Source organism: Nomia melanderi, chromosome 1 (assembly GCF_051020985.1).
Source record: "Nomia melanderi isolate GNS246 chromosome 1, iyNomMela1, whole genome shotgun sequence".
Lineage (NCBI taxonomy): Eukaryota > Metazoa > Arthropoda > Insecta > Hymenoptera > Halictidae > Nomia > Nomia melanderi.
This window is the reverse complement of record NC_134999.1, coordinates 8937890-8958036: the sequence shown is the minus strand read 5'-3', so window position 1 is coordinate 8958036 and position 20147 is coordinate 8937890. Positions and strand designations below refer to the sequence as shown.

The 20147-nt window shown below is 31.4% G+C and overlaps 2 protein-coding genes and 1 long non-coding RNA gene across 6 annotated transcripts in view; 2 read left to right on the top strand and 1 right to left on the bottom strand.

Moving 5' to 3' along the window:
- The first annotated feature begins 6 nt into the window (after window positions 1–6).
- On the top strand, window positions 7–1470 carry LOC143175024 (uncharacterized). The gene is made up of 4 exons (XR_012999608.1): window positions 7–25; window positions 553–699; window positions 780–858; window positions 1426–1470. It is a non-coding gene; the product is annotated as an uncharacterized LOC143175024 (long non-coding RNA).
- A 34-nt stretch (window positions 1471–1504) lies between these two features.
- LOC116434129 (aminopeptidase N-like) lies at window positions 1505–8628 on the top strand. Its single transcript, XM_076373396.1, has 11 exons — window positions 1505–1964; window positions 2357–2515; window positions 2906–3199; window positions 3901–4084; window positions 4542–4698; window positions 5183–5442; window positions 5926–6590; window positions 6995–7174; window positions 7409–7561; window positions 7695–7773; window positions 8267–8628. The coding sequence occupies exons 1-11, from the start codon at window positions 1555–1557 to the stop codon at window positions 8501–8503; spliced, it is 2778 nt and encodes a 925-aa protein (XP_076229511.1). The 5' UTR covers window positions 1505–1554; the 3' UTR covers window positions 8504–8628.
- Window positions 8629–11450: 2822 nt separating this feature from the next.
- superdeath (Suppressor of ER stress-induced death) overlaps window positions 11451–20147 on the bottom strand; it is a 58567-nt gene continuing 49870 nt past the window's right edge. For all 4 annotated transcript variants that reach the window (XM_031992857.2, XM_031992858.2, XM_031992856.2 and 1 more), the window contains exons 5-15: window positions 19516–19815; window positions 18665–18848; window positions 18003–18159; window positions 17776–17857; window positions 16809–16992; window positions 16426–16633; window positions 15426–15703; window positions 14096–14295; window positions 12353–12664; window positions 11888–11969; window positions 11451–11600 (exon numbers count right to left, since the gene is read on the bottom strand). In XM_031992857.2, coding sequence (XP_031848717.1) covers window positions 11451–11600; window positions 11888–11969; window positions 12353–12664; window positions 14096–14295; window positions 15426–15703; window positions 16426–16633; window positions 16809–16992; window positions 17776–17857; window positions 18003–18159; window positions 18665–18848; window positions 19516–19815 — 2137 coding nt within the window. The remainder of the gene's footprint in view (window positions 11601–11887; window positions 11970–12352; window positions 12665–14095; window positions 14296–15425; window positions 15704–16425; window positions 16634–16808; window positions 16993–17775; window positions 17858–18002; window positions 18160–18664; window positions 18849–19515; window positions 19816–20147) is intronic.

Genomic DNA, 20147 nt, shown 5'->3' with positions numbered 1-20147 from the left:
CTACCGATGCGAAGTTCCTTAACGAGTAAGTCTGTAGTTCAGAATTTTATTTCTACAAAGTGATTCGTAAATAAATAAATCCACAGTTAAGGCAATGGTCCAAAATAAGAAAAGATCATAAGAACAAATCTGTCGTACACACGTTGAAATAATTAAACACATTTCTTCAATATTTCTTAATTCTACTGTCAAAACACTTGATTAATCCTTTATATCTGTCATTTTATAGAATCACCCTGCTTTTTGTTTTGTGGGTTTAATTTCTCAGATAAATTAATCGTTTACATTTATATGTTCTATATAAATTCTATAGCAGCTTAGCAACGTCCCTTATACTTATTGGTAACGCAACTGTACCTTTTATAGATACAATTTTTATGTTATTTATTCGAGCCCATATAGACATTGAAACCTGAAATATGTAGATCATATATTTGTACGGCGTTCCTTCACTTACTTTAACATCTAAATTCGAATATGCACACGAGTTTATGAATCACCTTGTATACAGTACAAAAGTTACACCAAAATATTTATTGTCTTGAACCGAAGGCTTCTCGAAAAGGCAATTACGAAAGATTCCGAAATACGAAATGAGGACAGTCCTACTGTATTTTCTAACATAATCGACGCTAGTCTAGACGGTGTTAACGTCGTAATGGAATTTATTAAATCTCACCATAATGAAATGATTCAATAGTGAGTAGAAATATTTTAATAGAGTTAACGTAATTTATATAAAAGACCATACGAGTTTTAATATGATGCATTTCTAACAGCTACGGTGGCGATTCTCAAGTCAAAATCATTGTTAGCAGTCTAGCAAAGAGAGTAACTACCGAAGAACTGTATTCAAAGGTAAATAATATTCTTTCAAAGTCACGTGGCATGTTTCTTCCTCTAATTCCTTACTCTTCTAAAATTTTTGATGGTACCTTTTAATATCGTAGCCATAACATTTGTGTAATTATGCAACAAACATTCTTGCAGAATTTGTGCTTCCAATTAGCTATCCTGATAAAACTAACATTTTTGTCTACAATTTGTACTTAGAAAAAAGACAGGCAATGTTTCCTCGAATTATAATCCTTATATTAACCGATTAGCGACCGGAAAATGTTTAGTTTTTCTAATACTCATTGCCTCAGAAAATAAAGAAAATTTGAGTGGATAGAAATCTGAAAATTTGTTTCAAAATATTAGTCTTGTTATAATCTGTTGTTTGAAACGAAGAACTTCCCGCTAAAAAAAAGTATTTACAAGGGCGTGAATCCTCGTTAGCGGTCACAAATGCGTTAATTATACAATTTTTATCAATTTCAAAGTTTGAACAATTTACACCGTACAACAATGTTAATAATTCAAAATAAATAAATAATTATAATAAATAAAAATAAGTAGTAAAATAAAATTTTCTGATTACAGTATTTAGATCTCATCACATGGTTGGCTGGAGAACACTCAGCGTTTGGAACTTCCTACGATTCTTTTAAAACCGCTGTGGATGAAGAGTGGTCTTGGGCCGAGAAGAACATTCCTAAATTGCACGAATGGATGGAAAAGAACTACCCATCATCCAACTATCGTTTGCCGAAACTGTTTTCCCCCATAAAATACAACGTCTTCCTATCCCCGTATTTCGAAGAAAGGAATTTCACTTTCTTCGGAAAGGTCGAAATCGAAATGAAACGTCTGCAACTCACATCACGGATCGTCGTTAACAGTAAGAATCTTAACGTGAAGGAAGTAAAGGTGTACGTTAGTAAAGGGAACTTAGCTAAAGGCGAGCAATTGGAATTGAGTGCTTTTTACTTGAACAAGGAGACTGAAATGCTTACAATATTCATGAAGAAGTTTATAAAGGAAACAAATATTATTGTTGAAATCGATTACACGGGTCAGCTCAACGATGATATGGAAGGTTTCTACCGAAGTCATTATCGTGATAGTCAAGGAAACATACAGTAAGTAAAACAATAATTTTAACGTTTGTCGTACAGACATTGGCGAATATTTTTAGGTTCCAGAACTCTGTCCAACAGAATTTCCAGAACTACCAAACATTTATTGAGATTGATGTACGATGCTTATAAAAATTTTACCAAAACATTTTTCGTTAAATCAATATTTGAAATCGCACACAACATTTTCGTAAAACAATTTCATTTGGTTGATACCAACGACATAAGCATTACTTACTGCAAATGTCAATTTCATTCATTAAAGATGCGAAATATTAATCGAAATCGAACCTCAATTCATTGCTAACGAGAAACCCTATGAATTGTTCCCAGTACTTAGTATGAAACAATCGGATAGGTACAGTATTTGATGCATTCAATTGATTTTTCTCCAGTTGGTTGGCAACGACACAATTCCAAGCCACTTACGCTAGAAACGCGTTCCCTTGCTTCGATGAGCCAGCATTCAAAGCATCTTTCATAATTAACATCGAAAAGCCTGACACCTATACTGCGCTAAGTAACATGCCCAGCGCGAAATCATGGGAATCCAAGTAAGTGTATTATTCCTAAAAATTAATTTTATTTCCACTGATGTTCAAATACAGTGGAATTTCGATTATCCAACATCCTTAAGGTTGAAACAACATTGAATAATTTATACTGATTATACGATGAAGAATAAGATAATAGTTTTTACCATTTACAAATAATGGGTTATAAGTAAGAAGCCAAATTATACGTGAGACTTATAAATTCTGCAGCAGAAGACACCTACAGATTGTTGTTTTCTTATTCAGTTAATTAAATTACTTATATGAGACTTGTCGGTTAATTAAAGGGTTAATAATGACCACGGATAGTATAATAATGCAGGTTGTTAACGCATTAAATGCTGACTGAACAGTTTAATAACACATTAATGATCGCGCCTGTGTACATAGTGTTACAGGTCGTGTGTGGGAAACATTTACAGAAACACCGAAAATGTCGTCGTACGTGGTCGCATTTGTTGTATTCGATTTCAAACCCGTGAGAGATGCAGGCACGAAAGTTAATGTATGGAGTAGGCCCGATATGGCACTAAATGGCGACTACGCACAAATTGCGGCGCAACGAATGCTGGAGTTTTTGGAGGAGAAAACAAATCAATCTTATGTTCTACCAAAATTGGATTTGGTAGCGGTTCCAGACTTTTCGATGGGTGCAATGGAAAACTGGGGTCTCGCGACATTTAGGTGAGTGCTGGATTTTTCTGAAAATACTTACAAATATTGACATATGAATCCTTTGCACTTGACATGTGATTCTGAGTCGCCATTTGATTAAACACTGCAAAATTGCAGAATTAAAAATTCAGTATCAAATGTTTAATAAGACACTAACGTAGGATCTAATTTATGCATATAGTATTAGCAATAGTTGGTCAGAAAATAATATTTCTCAATATTTTTCTCGAATGAGGCGGGTTAATCCTCGCACAATGGATGGACACTTTACATGTAATAAAATTTGAGTCGCACACAGGTTTTCTAAGGAAGATACTCTATATTAAATATTATAAACATCTTCGATTGGATGTATTACAATTACGTGCGCATATAGTCGCACTAAATTACTGCCTAAAACTAACTCAATCTTAACGAAAATTTAGTCAGATTGAAATTTGCATTGGCAAACTTATTTGAAAAATTAATTTTAAATCACAAATTTAAAAAATGGAGTTCCGAGTATATTTTTATGAATATCTTGAAAATTAAAGACAAGAAAATATTAAATGTATGGGAAAAAGATATTGCGAATTTTGTATTCTACAACATATACATGACAGCCGTTAAAATCGATGATGCGCGGCCTTTCCTATATAATTACCGTTTTTGTTTAATAATAAAATGATATGGGTTTAACGAAATTTCAAATAAAATAATTGTCTTCGTAGAGAGTATGGTATTCACTACAACCAAGTCGCGACAACAGCAAAATTCGTTGACTATATCACAACCATAATAGCCCATGAACTAACCCACATGTGGTTCGGAAATTTGGTGACCTGCGAATGGTGGGAGAATCTCTGGCTCAACGAAGGTTTCGCTGAATACTTACAGTGGACTGTTTCTCACAGTGTGAGTTGTTATTCAATTAAATACTTTCCATTCCTACTAATATGGACCTGCAACTAACACTTTGGAGGAATATATTTAGTGTAACAGTAGATTTGTGAAATCTTTTGGTGAAACTCTAAGGTACGTTTGAACAACTGACAAGAAAAGTTTAGTTACTTTCGTTTAGCTGTTCAACTTAGAGTAACATCATATTTGAAACAGTAAAGTAAAATGAAATATTGTAATAATAATATTAGTTTTATTAATATAACTAATAATAAGTAATAATATTAATAGATCTATTGAGACTTTAATTGATTTTCATTTCGGTTTGCGCATTGTTACATTCATTTCTCTAATATTTTCTTAGAGATACAGCTGTCATATTTCTAATAATTACAAAAAGAGGAAATCAGGAATGGGCCATTTTGACCCATATACGTCGTTGTAGTATTCAGTTTTTACAAAATTCTTACAGTTCCGTCCTAGCCACGGTTACAACGATCTCTTTGTCGTTGACGAATTGCAGCCTGCAATGCTGGAAGATGATTATAAGTCGTCGCACCCAATGAACAAACCTGTCAATACTCCCTCTGAAATAGAAGACATCTTCGATGGTATTACATACGGAAAGTGTAAGTGACTAATCGTAAAATTTCGGGATCACTGATAGAATATAAGATGTTTCGGGCAATGTGATAAAGCAGGGGTTAATATATAATCTGTTAGTAATTATATATAATTATTCTCCAGTGGTATTGACGACTATGCATAACTGTCGGGGGGTTGTGTATAATTTCCGGATTAATCGAATTCATATTACGTAAATCTGTACGTTGTATAAACAATTACATATTACGATTGCGTAACAGTTATTGTAAAAAAATAATATAAATATGTATAAACAGTATATAATTGTATGAGTGACTCAAGTCAAAGTAATTATCTCCACTTATTCAACGTTTTCAAATTTTAATGCAAAGTGTAAGTTTTATGTAATTCACCACCTCGGCAAAGAAATTACTTATTTGAAAATAATATTAATCAGAATGATAGTGGGTAATATCAGGTAATATAAATAACCAAGAAAAATATTGTACAAAATGAATCACTTCGCAGCATCCAGTGTGTTACGAATGCTACACAATTCATTTGGGCCCGACGTTTTCTTCAGAGCGATACACAAGTATTTGTCTGAACATAAGTATGGTAACACGAGACCCAAAGATCTCTGGAAAGCTTTCGACGATACAATCAAAGAACTGGGAACACCCGGGGACTGGCGAACTGTGGAAAACTTGATGGACAACTGGACCAATAAACCTGGATACCCTGTTGTAACCGTAACCCTATCTTCGAATAGAATAGAAATACAGCAGGTAATTAAAGAGAATTAATTTACTTAAACAAAATATTGAACCTGATAAAAAAATTGATTTGAATTGTGTCGCAAAAAGTTTATTCTTAACATAACAATTAGTAACTTGATAAGCAAACTCCATGTTTACAAACCCCAACAGACTAATACTGAACACTTACCAGATGATTTATTTTAGTCGCAGTTTTTATTGGCAGGCTAAAGTAATTAACTCCATTTGTTTAATTATAATTTCTGTGGAATTTATAACTTTTTTAATTTTAAAAAGTTTTTATTCACATAGGTTATATGCCTACTGTGTAACAACTAATCTAAAATATAATTTCTCTCGTAGATAATTGTTATAAGCGACATCAACAAACTTCCCTTCCCTGTAACGGTTAGAAATAACCGAAATATAATAACTTTGATTTGTAGTAGTTATCGGCGCACAAAACAATTTCTATATTGGTTATAACAGGCGGTTCTCGTTTCTTTGTTTCAGAACATATTCTCCTTCCATAATAGACTCATCACAACCGACTACTACTGGATCCCGATCACCGTAGCGACTTCTTCTAAACCTGACTTTACAACAACATGGACAAATATTTGGCTTGGACCGCAATCCAAGACCATTTATCTGGACGAATCTGAGGACTGGGTACTCGTGAACGTTCAGCAAAGCGGCTTTTATCGCGTTCAATACAGTTATGAATTACGGAAGAGGCTAATCAAGGCGCTAAGCACAATAAATTACGGTGGCATCCATGTGACAAACCGCGCCCAAATCGTCGACGACTCTTTGAATTTGGCTCGTGCGGGTTGTAACCATGTGATATGTATCTCATATTGGGAAGTATTCGAATACGTGACCTATCTGAAAAGCGAAAAAGAATACCTGCCGTGGAAAGCGTTCTTCAATGGAATTAGTTATCTGCTTCAACGATCCGATGGACATCTGGCTTACGATCCACTTAAAGCCTATATTCGATACTTGGCGTCGAATATGTACAAGTCACTCGGTTTCGTGGATGACGAGTCAGACAACCATCAAAGGTTACTGAGCAGAGAACTGATTTTAACATGGATGTGCAAATTGGGGCACGAGGAGTGCGTACACGAAGCGAAACAACAGTTCGATACTTTCAAAATGGATGTCAGTTTGGGGTAAGATGTATCTTGTTGTTTTGCATGCTCTAAATAATGTCGCAAAATTCTCATGCCTTCGAAAGCTCAAGGCTTAAGCTTGTCATGTTTACGCCGGCGCGTACCATCGGTGGCTCACACTTTGATATCACATTCGACGATCTGCACCAGTGATGGCTGATATTTTATTTTTACATTTTATTTCATTTTCATTGCACATACTTAAAAATTAATTTACTTATTGATAATTTCAATGATTTTAGATCTATTAGATTCAAATTCAAAGCAGAAGACCACTTTCAATATTTCAAAACGTGGTCGTTAAATGTTAATGCAAATAGACACATTTCTGTCGTAATAAGCAATGAATATTCGTTATGTAGACAAGAGGAATAAATATAAACTATACGTACTACGATTTGCAGAAGGCCCAACAATATTTCGCTGAACGCGAGAGCAGCAGTTTACTGTACAGCGATGAAAAATGCCACCGTAGACGATTGGAACTTCTTGTGGGACCGTTATTTAGCAGCAAGTTTCTCTTCGGAAGAAAAGACCATCTTGGAAGCTCTTGGATGCACGACTGATACGAATCTTTTGCGAAGGTAAGTGAAAGTTTTTTTGCTGTCAACCCCTTAATATGTGTTTTTCTCGGCATGCAAAAAATTAGTAACGAATTTCAAATTCCGCATTGATATTATTTCCGTTCGACTAACTTAAACGTGTTACCATTTAGTTCCTTGTGGTAAAAGATATTAGATTATGCATATAGAAAAAATCCGTAAACAAAACAATTTGTAAAATTTTTTCTTTTTTGTCACTTTTTGTTTTATCTTTAGATACATCATGCGTGCGCTGAATATATCCCTCACTCCCGATATTCGAAAGCAGGATGTCGACGCAGCTTTGGCGTCTATTTACAAGTCTAGTCGTATAGGATTGGACGTAATGTTAGACTTCTTGATAGATAATTTCGAAAAAGTTTATAAATAGTAAGTATTTGAACATTTATAATTTATAGAATATCAGCGTATTAAAGAAGTTAAACTGCGTTATTACCATTAATTTTTCCATTCGCAGTAATTAGAACTATACACTATACATATTTATCCTTACCTTTTTCAGTTATGGCGAATGGGATAGTGTTGGAACTTTATTCTCTAAAGTAGTATCCCGTATTTCCACTGTGCAACAGTTGGTTAAGGTACTTCAGTTGATATTTTATTATACAAACGTCATTACCCTAATATTGTAATATTAATTTTTATACGCAGATTATATAACAGATTATTAATTAATTCAATTATATGATTACAAAAGAAAAGTGCAGTATATCGCTTTCATAAATTTAACTGAATACACATTAAACTTTATTCTATACATTTTATTTATAACGTTTGCATTAATCATAGATGTCCAAATAATACAAATTAAACATTAACAAAATTAATTTCCAGCTGAAATTAAGTTCTCATTAGCTGCATTTGTTAGGTATAATTTTTATAACAAAAATATAAAAGAAGTATCTTATTAATAATTATTATTGAAAATTCATTCTTTAGATCCAAATTTTGAAATTTTGAAATAGGATCAATTAGTATTAATGGCGTTTCATTTTAAATACGACTCGAATGCATCTCTCTATTCACCGCTGTACTTTATACATATTAACATGAACAATTTTATTTCGTTTGCAGATTAAAATATTCATGCAATCTAGGCGAGAAAGTCTGAAGAACATTTCATCCAAACTTAACAAAGCTGTTGCGTCCGCGGAAGAGAAATACGATTGGTACATGATGAAGGAACCCACTATCACTTCTTACTTAACCAGTAGACAGTGGAACGAAGAGAAAAATAGTGGAACTATTCCGAATACCTTCAGTGTAGTATCGATAACAATATTTACAATATTCGCGTACATGTTAAGTTGATAGGTATTGCACAAACGCATAAATAATATAGAGCTACTGGAAAGATGTCATTATAAATACAAATATATTTTTTATAGAATTTTAATATTGTATAATGTAGAAAATTACAGTATTTTTGTATTGTAAAGTATGATAATGTATAATTTTATAAACATACCAGATCAAAATTCTGCAAATACATTCACTTTTGTCGCCAATCGAATGGAAAGATGTTATTCATCTAAATATCATAATTGTTATTCGAATTTATTGAAAAGTTTTATATCGAGAGTAATCCATAAGATAACGTATCTCTGAAATGCTTGATTGAAGAAATATCGCGAACGGAGTGGTTAATATGAAAAATTAATTTAATTAAAATTTCTGTTTCTAAAAGTTGATATAGAATTTAAACGAACTATTTATAATTTGTAAACAAATATTGTTTTCTCTTAAATTTTATATCTTCATTCCTGAAACGTTCCCGAAATGAAATGAAATCAATTTGTAAAGGATTATCGAACAATTCCATAGGAAATACATTTTTGTTAAAATTGTTTGGTATATTTTTAACATGAAGTATTATACAAAAATGATTGAATTACACGTAAACATTCATTAGACGTCGTTTCAATAGATTAATTATAAACAACTAAACAAGTATCAGTTAAATTTATAAATAGTTTCGCGATGATTATGAACTCGTCATCAAAAACACCGAAACAACTATAATTCGAGACTAATAAATAATAGAACTGAACAGAAATCGACAGTACAAAATTACATTAATTAAAAATATATCAAATCGTTTAGTTTATAACTATAGAATGAACCAGTAATTGTGTAGCAATCAATTATTTCATATATTGTAACAATTAAAAAACAAATGTTTAAAGAAATGCTCAAAAGCAAATGTAAGGTAACATCATTTCGATTGTAAATGGAAGCATTTAAAGGATACAAAGATCAAATTGATTCTATAACACAAATTTCTTATTAATTTTATTTTGTGTAAGTAATAAATACCTGCTAAAAAAACCAATGTTATTTTATAATACACTTAATTAAGAAATATATTTAATAACCGAAGATAATTAGAAATATTAATAACACTGAAAATCATAGATCAACAAACATGACACATAACAACTAATCGCAGTATTTTTAAACTGAAAAATAAATCTTAATCATTGAAATTAATTAATACTAAATAAAAATCTTTATTGAAGAATCAATTTGATCCGCGTATTTTGTAACATGCGTGTAACATCCCTGAGTTAGGTCTACGTTAGACTTATGTTACTTCTTTGGATATTCCTAATATCACGTAGGCATCTGTGCTCTTAGAAAATGCAACATTTCTTCAAACAATTTATCTTTAACCATTATGCATACAGTAACCCAGTGTTCTTCACCCTTTTCATTTCTGTTCAACTCACCAATTTTTTCCTTGATTTGCACTACCAAAACTAAAGAAATTGTTTACAAAGAACCAGGTAATACATTTATCATATTACTTATTACTAAATGCCATGATTAACACTAGAAGTACCACATCCGTCGAGATGACAGGTTTCAGTGTTTCTATTTCACAATTACTAATACTTTAAAGGTGTTTAAATATCCGAAATGGTTTTAAAAATAAATAGCTTCACTTGAATACTATAACGAATATATGTGAAAACCCAAATCTCTCATTTTTATGAGCATTACATATTAATCATATAAAACCCTCGGTAGTTCTAGTGTTAATATAAAAGTACCGAATCTAAATGCAACAGATAAGCATGAGGAACTAATTCTTTCTAATATGGAACATTCACATAGCTGAACAAGGGAGTTACTGTACTCGCAGAATTAACCGAATGCCAACAGTTAATGAATCACTCTGTATAAATTATAATTCGCTTGTGAAATGACACAATTTGAGATCGATCGAGAGATTCACTATAATATCAACCCCCATATCTTTCTTTCAAATTATATGGTGCGTTTCAACATGTACTAACGGGTTAACGACCCATCCTGCCTATCCACTATATATCTAAATATTTCATTATACGTGTAGGATATCTCGTAATAAGTAGATTGCAATAAATTTAGATTGTTCACTTGAAAATAATGTGAATAATTTCCCTTCAAATTCAATAGAAATAGACATCCTATTTATTTGTTAGTTTGAAACGTGATGCTTGGAAACATGACAAATTTGGCACAATATTGGAACAATTAATTGTATCGGTTTAGTCTATTTAAATGTCCATTGGATTCAATTGAACTTATTATGCAATACCCTGTGTATGATTCTTCGGCGCTTATCGACAAAAACATACAAAAACGCTTAATAATTTTGTAAAGTTCGGAGACCTCTCGCCTGGCGAAAAGTTTATAAACACTTAAGTCAGTCCACAAGCTTGTTCATCAGGTTTTGTATTATAAACACTTTGCATTAGAACATGAACTTTTCTAGCAGATCTTCATTAAAGATTATTGAAAGGTATACATCTCTTGTCGATAAAAGGAATGACTAATTAACGCGAACAATTATTCCAAAAGATTCAGAAGAGTTAATCTAAATGCTATCCATTATAAATACCATAATGGTATTCATTAGGTTAACTTTGATTGCTATATAAAAGCGATCGAAATGAAGAGATATATATTTGACAATATTTTTAATTATACTTTCATGGTAATAATACTCAAAAAAAGTCACGAAGACCTATGGAAACTGTGAATTTCAATATTCTTAAATGTAAAGTTTCACGTTTTGTATTGCATAAAATAATGAAAGTGTACACGGATTTATGAACTGACTTAATAATAATTTTTATGAAAATGCTTAGATGACTGAACGAGTCCAATACGGTTAAAACTTTTATCCTAGAACATCCTAGCTGTTCCTTTAAACATTATAGACATATTTCTTTTGTCTCTACTTTCCATATTTCTTATTAATTTTCCGTCACTACGCAGTGTTTCGCTTCAACCAATCGTAGATTGTTGCATGATTACGTTCCACCCATCTAATATTAGCTTCGGACCGTTCGATGGCTTGATGAACTGTCCTTGTTACGCTACTGAGTTCTTCTTTGTGCTCGTTCGTGAACTCCAACAGCTAAATATGAAAAAGATAGTTAATTTTATTCAAATAATATTTTTCTGGTGACATTTTTACAATAAACAATTTTAATAAGTCTAAGATTTTATTTCGACAAAATAGACATTACTTTTTAACATAGAAGATACTGTATTGTCTTATATTTCTAAATTTACAAAGCCTAATAGCATTATGTACTGACACTGAAATTAGCATTAAGTTAATTCACAGTTACTTCCGAAGCACATCGCGTTCAATATTCACAAATAATCTAAACGGTAATATATGATTATTTTCATACTTACATCTCTAAGATCATATTTAGTATTTATACCACTGGTAGCTGTTTTTACAATATTTTTGATGGTTAATAAAGATGATCCGAAACTAGAAAAAATAAATATCGTAAATATTTAAGTAATTGCTTTGTAATATAATATTATACAATATTGTAAAGAATATTATATTATATAATATAAATATATAAGTATGTAAAGAAATATGAGAATCGAATCATTTTCTCTTTGACACTAGAAAAGTGATCATAATTTAACATTAATAATAATAACTGATAGACAATTTTTAACTCTTTCTTTAATAAATAAGAAATCTAATTCGAGATACAACAATGTGAAATTTCGGTCGAATCAATCCTATAATCCAATTCGCTTTCGTCTACCCGATATAGTTATACAGTATAATAAAATAATATAATACTATTCATAATATCATTCAATAACATCGTAATGCCATTAAAGAAATCCACTTACTATTCTTTGAGTCGCGTCCACTTGTTCCTGAAGAAGTTGAACGCCAATGATTGGCCAACAGGATAATTAGAAATCGAAGTGAATACCCGACCGGCATCCTGCTTTCTGATTCCCGAATTTTCGGTAATGGCCCACTCCAAGTATCGACTAAGAAGCCATGTTTCTTGAGTGCAGCCGAGCGCATTTAATAGCAGATCCTTCTCAGAGCCAACATTAGTCTCTTGAGACATTTGCCAAGCAAAATTCCACTCGGTTAGACCTCCAATCCGTATGGCAGTGCAGTAAACCACGGATTTCAAATTCGGTGAAATTCTGTCAATAAATTGAACAAATAATTTTAATTCCATTATTCAGATGCCACTGATTGGTAATCAACCCCTTACCCTATGATGTATTTCTCAACTATCATAGGTACAACTATTTTAACATTAATAACACGATCCAACAAATTTGAACTTCTTTCCTATTTTGTAATAGCCACTAGGTGATCCTTATCGAACTTCTTGCCCTAAATACAAATCCGAAAACCAAATTACTGGATTACCCTCAATTTTCGAAATCCATGTTCCATAAAAACGATAGGTCGTTCAAATTTATTATAAAAGATAGAGGAGAGTTGCCCGAATATGTAAATATAAAATTTTTTAATATTTCGTGTCATTAAATACTTAAATGATAATCAAAGTTTAAAAAGGGATAGATGCACGTACTTTGTACGCACTTTTGTTACATTTTTACGAAAGGTGCGTTGGCTAGTACCAATTTGCTATACAGCATTGGATTCTGCAGACATTTCTGAAGAAGAAACCCCCTGCAGAAAACGTGAGAACGGTTTTCCTTTCGAACAGATTAAAAAAATTTCTATAAATTATAACTTACTGAAACAAAGACAGAAATTCTAAACTCATTGTATTCTTATGTTCGCTCTAAAGTATAATAATTGATGAGGATAATAACAAAATTTAATAATATTTATATTCTTTAAACTCTGTTTAAAATTTTCACCGCGAGTCTGACACGTCAATATAAGTCAAGGGGTTAACGACCAACCTGTAGATTTTTATGTATTTATGAAAAATTTGAAATTGCAAACGCGCACAACATGTATATTGTGCGAAAATATATCTAAAATATCGATAGTGTAATACTTTTTGTGTGTTATAATATATTTACAATATTTGCTGAAAATTGTAGGAAAAATGTTATAAATCAAAATGTTTATAATATAATATTACGAATTCTTTTCGATTATATCTTTGTAAGCACAAAAGAACAATTCTAAATATAATATTGTTTATATGTTTACGTTGAACCACGGTTACAGAAACACCCTATATTAATGAAGTTACTTATGTAATCAAAAACACGAAAAAGATTATTATTACATGACAACATCTCAAAATTGTTAACATAGAAAAAAATTGGATTTAGTTATGTAATAAACGTCAATGAATTGAAATATTTTTATCACAATTTAGAATTATGCAAGGTATTATGTGGTACGTATTAAACGTTAATGTCTTGTATAAATTAATTTTGACCTACATTTTGTGTATTAAAAAAATGGTTAAAATATTTAACAATACGATATATGTGCAAACCGTGCAAAATAATAAATATTTTACGTGCATAATTAACAAAAACAAAGGAATGATATACTTATAAAATATTTCCATTTAACACACTTTTCTCATCTTTCTACGAATTCTTAAAGTGTTTTAAATCGGTACGATTCATAATTACGGATTATTCTTGTCTGGATCAGGCATGTTTCGCCAATTATAAAACTGCTTCCTTGCATTTTGAATGCAGTCCTCGTGACCAAACTTGCATGCCCAAGTCAGTACATTGATCCGAGTGAACACTGTTAACTGTGGGTCGTCAGGATTATCCTTGAAACCTACTTGTTTGTACACGTTGTCAATGAGTTTCAAAATGTACACCTAGGAAAGAGTTTTGTTTTTAATAATTATATTTTCACGCATTGCTGCAATAATGTGTTGCATATACTCAGAGTAAGGTTAAAAGTAATCGAAATTCGAAAATTACCAAAATCACATATTGATTTCTCAATTCCCAATTTTCACAAACTATTGGATTTTATGCAAATCTCAATTTTTACAAATTATTTCAATGAAACCTGGATGAGTTTAAATAAAATTTACTTCGTCGATTAAAAGATTCTTTATGGCAAAATTGAAGTAGAAATATCATTAGTGTTTATTAATATAAACTGTTTATTGTAACTCAAACTTTTTTAAATGCTATAAATGCACTAACATCCACTATCCACTAATCACTAATAACACTGTGGATCACGATTTTTGTTTTTTAATAGCCACTAGATGGTCCTTATAGAGTTTCTTGTCTTAAATACAAATCCGAAAATCAAATTGCTGGGTCACGCCCACTTTTCAAAAAATGGGTTTTTGTAAAAACAATCGAATTTTTTAGAGAAACAAGATTTACGTGAAAACTAAAAATAATAAGCAGTTAAAATTTATCGTAAAAAATAAAAAGAGTTGCCCGAAGATGTAGCTATAACAATTTTTAATATTGCGTACCATTAAATGCTTGTAAATGATGATCAAAGTTTAATAAAGGGTAGATGCGCATACTTTGTAGGCACTTCTGTTACATTTCTATGAAAACTAGGTTGGTTAGAACCAAATTGTTATACACCATTGAATTCTGCAGACATTTCTAAAGAGGAACCTCCCGCAGAAAGCGTGAGAACAGTTTTTCTTTCGAACAGGTTAAGAAAATCTCAATATTTGTAGAAAAGTAAATATACTAAATATTCATTAAGTAGTTTTTAATATTTTAAACTTTGAAGAACTCTTCTGTAATGACAAAACTCTGCATAAAAATCTGAAGTATGCATCGAAGTCTTGAATATTAGAAAAGAAGACAATCACGCATAAATCTCTCATTATTTGAATAATGAAATATTCATTTGCAGCTTTCGATTTTATATATCAAAGCGTCGTTCAATCGAAAGGGTTAAATTTTCTCCCACATATTGCTGAGTATCCTGCATAGGTAAAAAATATAAATATACGTATTTATTTACTCGAAACTTATCGTAACTAGGCATCTTGATCAGCATGCTATCTAAGTAGTGCATGGCAGTGAGAGCGGACTTCCAAGGCAAATACTCGGTCTCGTGCGCCAAATAAGACGTGACATCCAATGCAGTGGCGTAGTCCAATCTTCCAGCTCTAGCTAAATTCAAGGCATCGTCGATCAACTGTGCTCGATTGATCGTTGAAATATCTCTGTACGATTCCTTGTTCAACTGATTGATTATCATCTGCCAATTCATTCTGTCGTAATTCACTCTGTAGTATCCTAGGGAAAAATATTCGAATGCAATTGAATTAACTGTGTAAGTATCATATATTAACCCCTTGCTCTACGATTAAATTTCGCAGTTACACTTGTTAGAACTATTTATCGTTAATGATGCACTAGTTAAACAAAAAATTCTATGCTTCTTCTATGTCTAGATTTACTCTACACCGTACAAATTACTAACAAGAAAAATGTTTTATTTGAACTCAGAAGAACTGAATATCATTTATACTTGTAAGACTATATTAGAAATCTTTGCCATGAATCTGACGCGATATTGTAAGGTAAGGGGTTAATACTAGGTTCATTTATTGTACAGTTTTCTTTATTATTTTTAGCAAAATTAATGTTCGCTCATTTACATCGTGGAAACTAGAGGTTTAAGAATAGAGAGTTGGGATACATATTACTGTAATTACATCAATCAACATCGACAAATATTTACTGAATAATGTTTATAAAATTCAATATGCATCTAGTGTTAAATGCAATTGCAATTACAAATATATATGCAGTCTCAATTATAAAAAAAAGTGTGAATATTGGTTCAAAATTCGTAAATGATATAATGTCTAAGAAAATTGTGCATTAGAGAGAAAAATAATTGTACTACCCCTTTTAGAAACTCAAAATATAACAGATGCTATTCAAATTACTTTTTTCGACTAATTATTAATAATTTAGTATTTTAGTACTTGATGAATAATACACTTGCTTACCGGTTTCCTGAACGTTGAAAATTGTCCATTCTTTCGAGCTAGCATTCAAATTGGGTAAAACAATCGATTTTTCAGCTTTTATCCATTCCGATGGTTGGGTCTTGTTGAAATTTAATTGTTTTTCAGATGTGTAGGTGATGGGCACCCACCATAATGGTTCAGTTTCGGAAGTGGTTGTTATGGTGCCATTATGGAGACGGAAACGTTCCTTAAAATTGAAATAAAAAATTTAATAAAAATATTAAATTGAAAGTAAAGTTACAATTGAAGTTAAAATAAAAACTAAAGTTAACGTTGAAATTGAAATTGAAGTTAAAGTTATCGATTATAAACGATTATTCAAGAACGCGACTAAGACTATAGACATTTTATGTCTAACGAACCTGAGTTAATGTTGCAGAATTGTTCTTATAATTTCGAATCACTGTCACAACAGGGAATCCAGTTTGAAGAGTCCAGGTATCCATAATCTGCTTTATCGTAACACTTGGATCTAAGACTTTATCCTTATGCGCCTGCTTCGTTAAAGCGTTCCACAGATCATCCTGTTCAGCACTTTGATATGCTCTAACGTGAAATTAAAAAGCAATCGTGAGAACGTATCACAAGAAAATGAATTAATACTTTTAAAAATATTAATATTCAATTAGTATTATTTAATTAGAATTCGGAATTTTTAATTTCGATAATGCTTTATATTTTAATAGTAATAATTATGAAACAGTTTTACACGCGCGCGCGTGTGTGTTTAAACAGCGATGAAAGTGAAGATGACAGCAAATGAAGTCAATGTCTGTGGGTGATCGTCAATTTATTTTTAAAATTAAAAATGCAACAAGAAAACTATACTTTATGCGATAATGTAAATCTTCTTCTTATAAAAATCGTCAAGAAATGTTACAAATAATGGTCCTTTCTAATATAGAACAAAACAATTTGACTCAACATGCGACGTCAACAGTGGTTCTCAACGCACCACAATCATATGTTATTTCGCATGAAACTTACAGCGTAACAGAACAGTCGTATCTGCAGCATTATGTGATCTACATAATTTCAGTATTGTATTTTTCATTTATAAATTATTTAATGGTAAGATAGTAAATTGGAGTAAAAATTGATAAAGAATGCCTATCGAACGTCGTAAATACTTGTTGAATAGTATAATTAGCAAATGATATAAAAGAATAGAGATAGAGATTCCAAGAATAAAGATTTCACTAATTATTAAATGTTTACACAGGTTTAATAACTTCCGGAAATTTTAAAAAATGTGCTAAAGTATAAAATGTAATAAAATATATATAATACGTGAATCATATTGTTTATCAAATTAATATATGTACTCACTTTCCATTTAAATAGTTTGTTAATCCCTGTTTAAAAACTTCAGTGGTAAGGAAATGATCCATCATTCTTATTATAGAAGCCCCTGCACAGATACAAAGTCATGTTACAATTTATTTACATTTCTTTCTTAAACGTTATAATGAAATATCTTTTCAAAACTTTGTTTCGGTATAACGTATTGCAGAAATTCTCATGTTCATAAAAAAAGACACACGATTATTCATTACCTTTTTCGTATGAAATCCTGTCGAAGATTTCACTAATCTCATCCGGATGACCAACTTCGATGGATATGGGGTGAGAAGACTCCAATGCGTCCAATGCAAAAACAGTTTGAAGATCGTGAACTACAAACTGTTCCAAGACTTTCCATGTTGGTTCTACCTAAAAAATAGAAAGGAAAATTCCTCAGAGAAATGTTCATCGTTAAGTTGTGTTTATTATTATTATTATTATTATTAAATATCATTTGGTTTTCGGATTTGTATTTAGAGCCAGAAACTTTATAAGGATCACCTAGTGGCTATTATAAAACAAAAATCGTGTTGGACAGTGTTATCAATAATTATACTTTAGAACAAACGTTGACAAAAAATATGCCCAGAATTTTTCTCTTGTTTTCAATAAATTCTTAATAACAAAGTAGTTAAATCGATCACAGTTCAGACATAAATCGTAAAGCAAGAGATTGGGGTGATTTACTTAAATAAACCAGGTGATAATTTTCGTTAAAATTTATAAGATGCAATGATAAAATTTATAAGATGTGATTGTTGTAATGAATTAAACAATGTACTTTTATATTCAGGTATCTCCGAGGACGCTGATTTTGCTATCAACATGTTAAGAGGCCATAATTGAATTTTCAATTCGAAACTCACGAACTTACCGCATTCATACCAACATACTCCACGTAACTAGCGAAACCTTCGTTCAACCAAAGGTCCGTCCACCAACTTGGCGTCACCAAGTTACCGAACCACTGATGAGCAAGCTCGTGAGAGACAACAGTGGCCACGCGATGTTTGTTGTTACTGGTCGATACGCCTTCTTGGTACAACAGGGCTGTTTCTCTGAAACAGAAATAATTATATCATAAAATATTACTTTAGAATTTCATCACATTAAAACTGATTATATTACAAAATAAAAATCATTATATTAAACCTGTAACAAAGTTACTTTTATTTTACGTTATTAGTTTTACAATTTTATTATCCTGTTAAATCATGTTAAATTATATTAAAGTTATAGGTAATAACTTTAATTTTTGTAAGAAACAATAATACTTAATGTAGTATCTAGAATCTTTAGCGTAGGTTAAAGTATTTTTAAGAAGAGTGAATGTAAGAATGAGTGTGATCTCGATTACTCAAGATCCACTCTTTCACTATCTATAATAATAGCACCACTATATTAATTAAATTGTAAGCTACTAATTATAAAGTAATATAAATCTAAAATATATTACGAAATCAAGAAATTTACTTAATACCAACAGTAACTTTGTCCTCATTACACTTTATACTATTTTTTGTAATTAATAATTGCTAAAAAATAGGACGAAAGAATAAAGATAACAACCCTCAATTACTTACGAAACAGTTAAAATTCTCTATAAAGAATTCATATCTATAATTTTGATTTTAATCTATCAGTTTGAACAATTTTAATTAGCAATATAATTTTAAACTAGTAACAACTTGTAACGTAAATAAAGGTAATAGTACTTCGAGTTACCTGTAAGTAATCAAACCCCAGTTTTCCATGGCGCCAGCCGCGAAGTCCGGCAGAGCAACGTTGTCAATCTTGGGCAAAGGAAATTTAATTTTGAAATAATCCTCGAAACACTCAAGAATCTTCGGGCCTATTTGCAAACTGTATTGCGCTTGGTCAATCGCCTCGTTTCGTGCCCAGACTCTGAACTTCCCGGATTCCGATTTCAACATTTTGAAATCGGAAACTATGAAGGCTACCAAATAGGTCGACATTGGTACCGACTGCTCGTAATGGTCCCATAGATAGGATGGTAATCCTGGCCTGATAAAGGAAAATTAGTTTTAAGATTCGGAATTGCTTTAACGATATAGTAGAACCTCGATTACCCGATTTAACCTGGTTTCAGTGAAATCAAAAAATGAAGTATGTACTCGTCAAACGCAGGACGAATGCATCTAGGGTATATTTTAATGGAAAACCAAAGAAAAACAATGAAAAATTACATCTTTATCTGAAAAAAGAAACAATTCATCGTTGAAATAATTGCTCTCATTTCAAGCTTTAACATGACCTGTATACTCATCTAACACAGTTAACTGGATAACGGGGGCCAACTAAATCACGAACACCCCAAGTAAATGGGGACTTGAGAA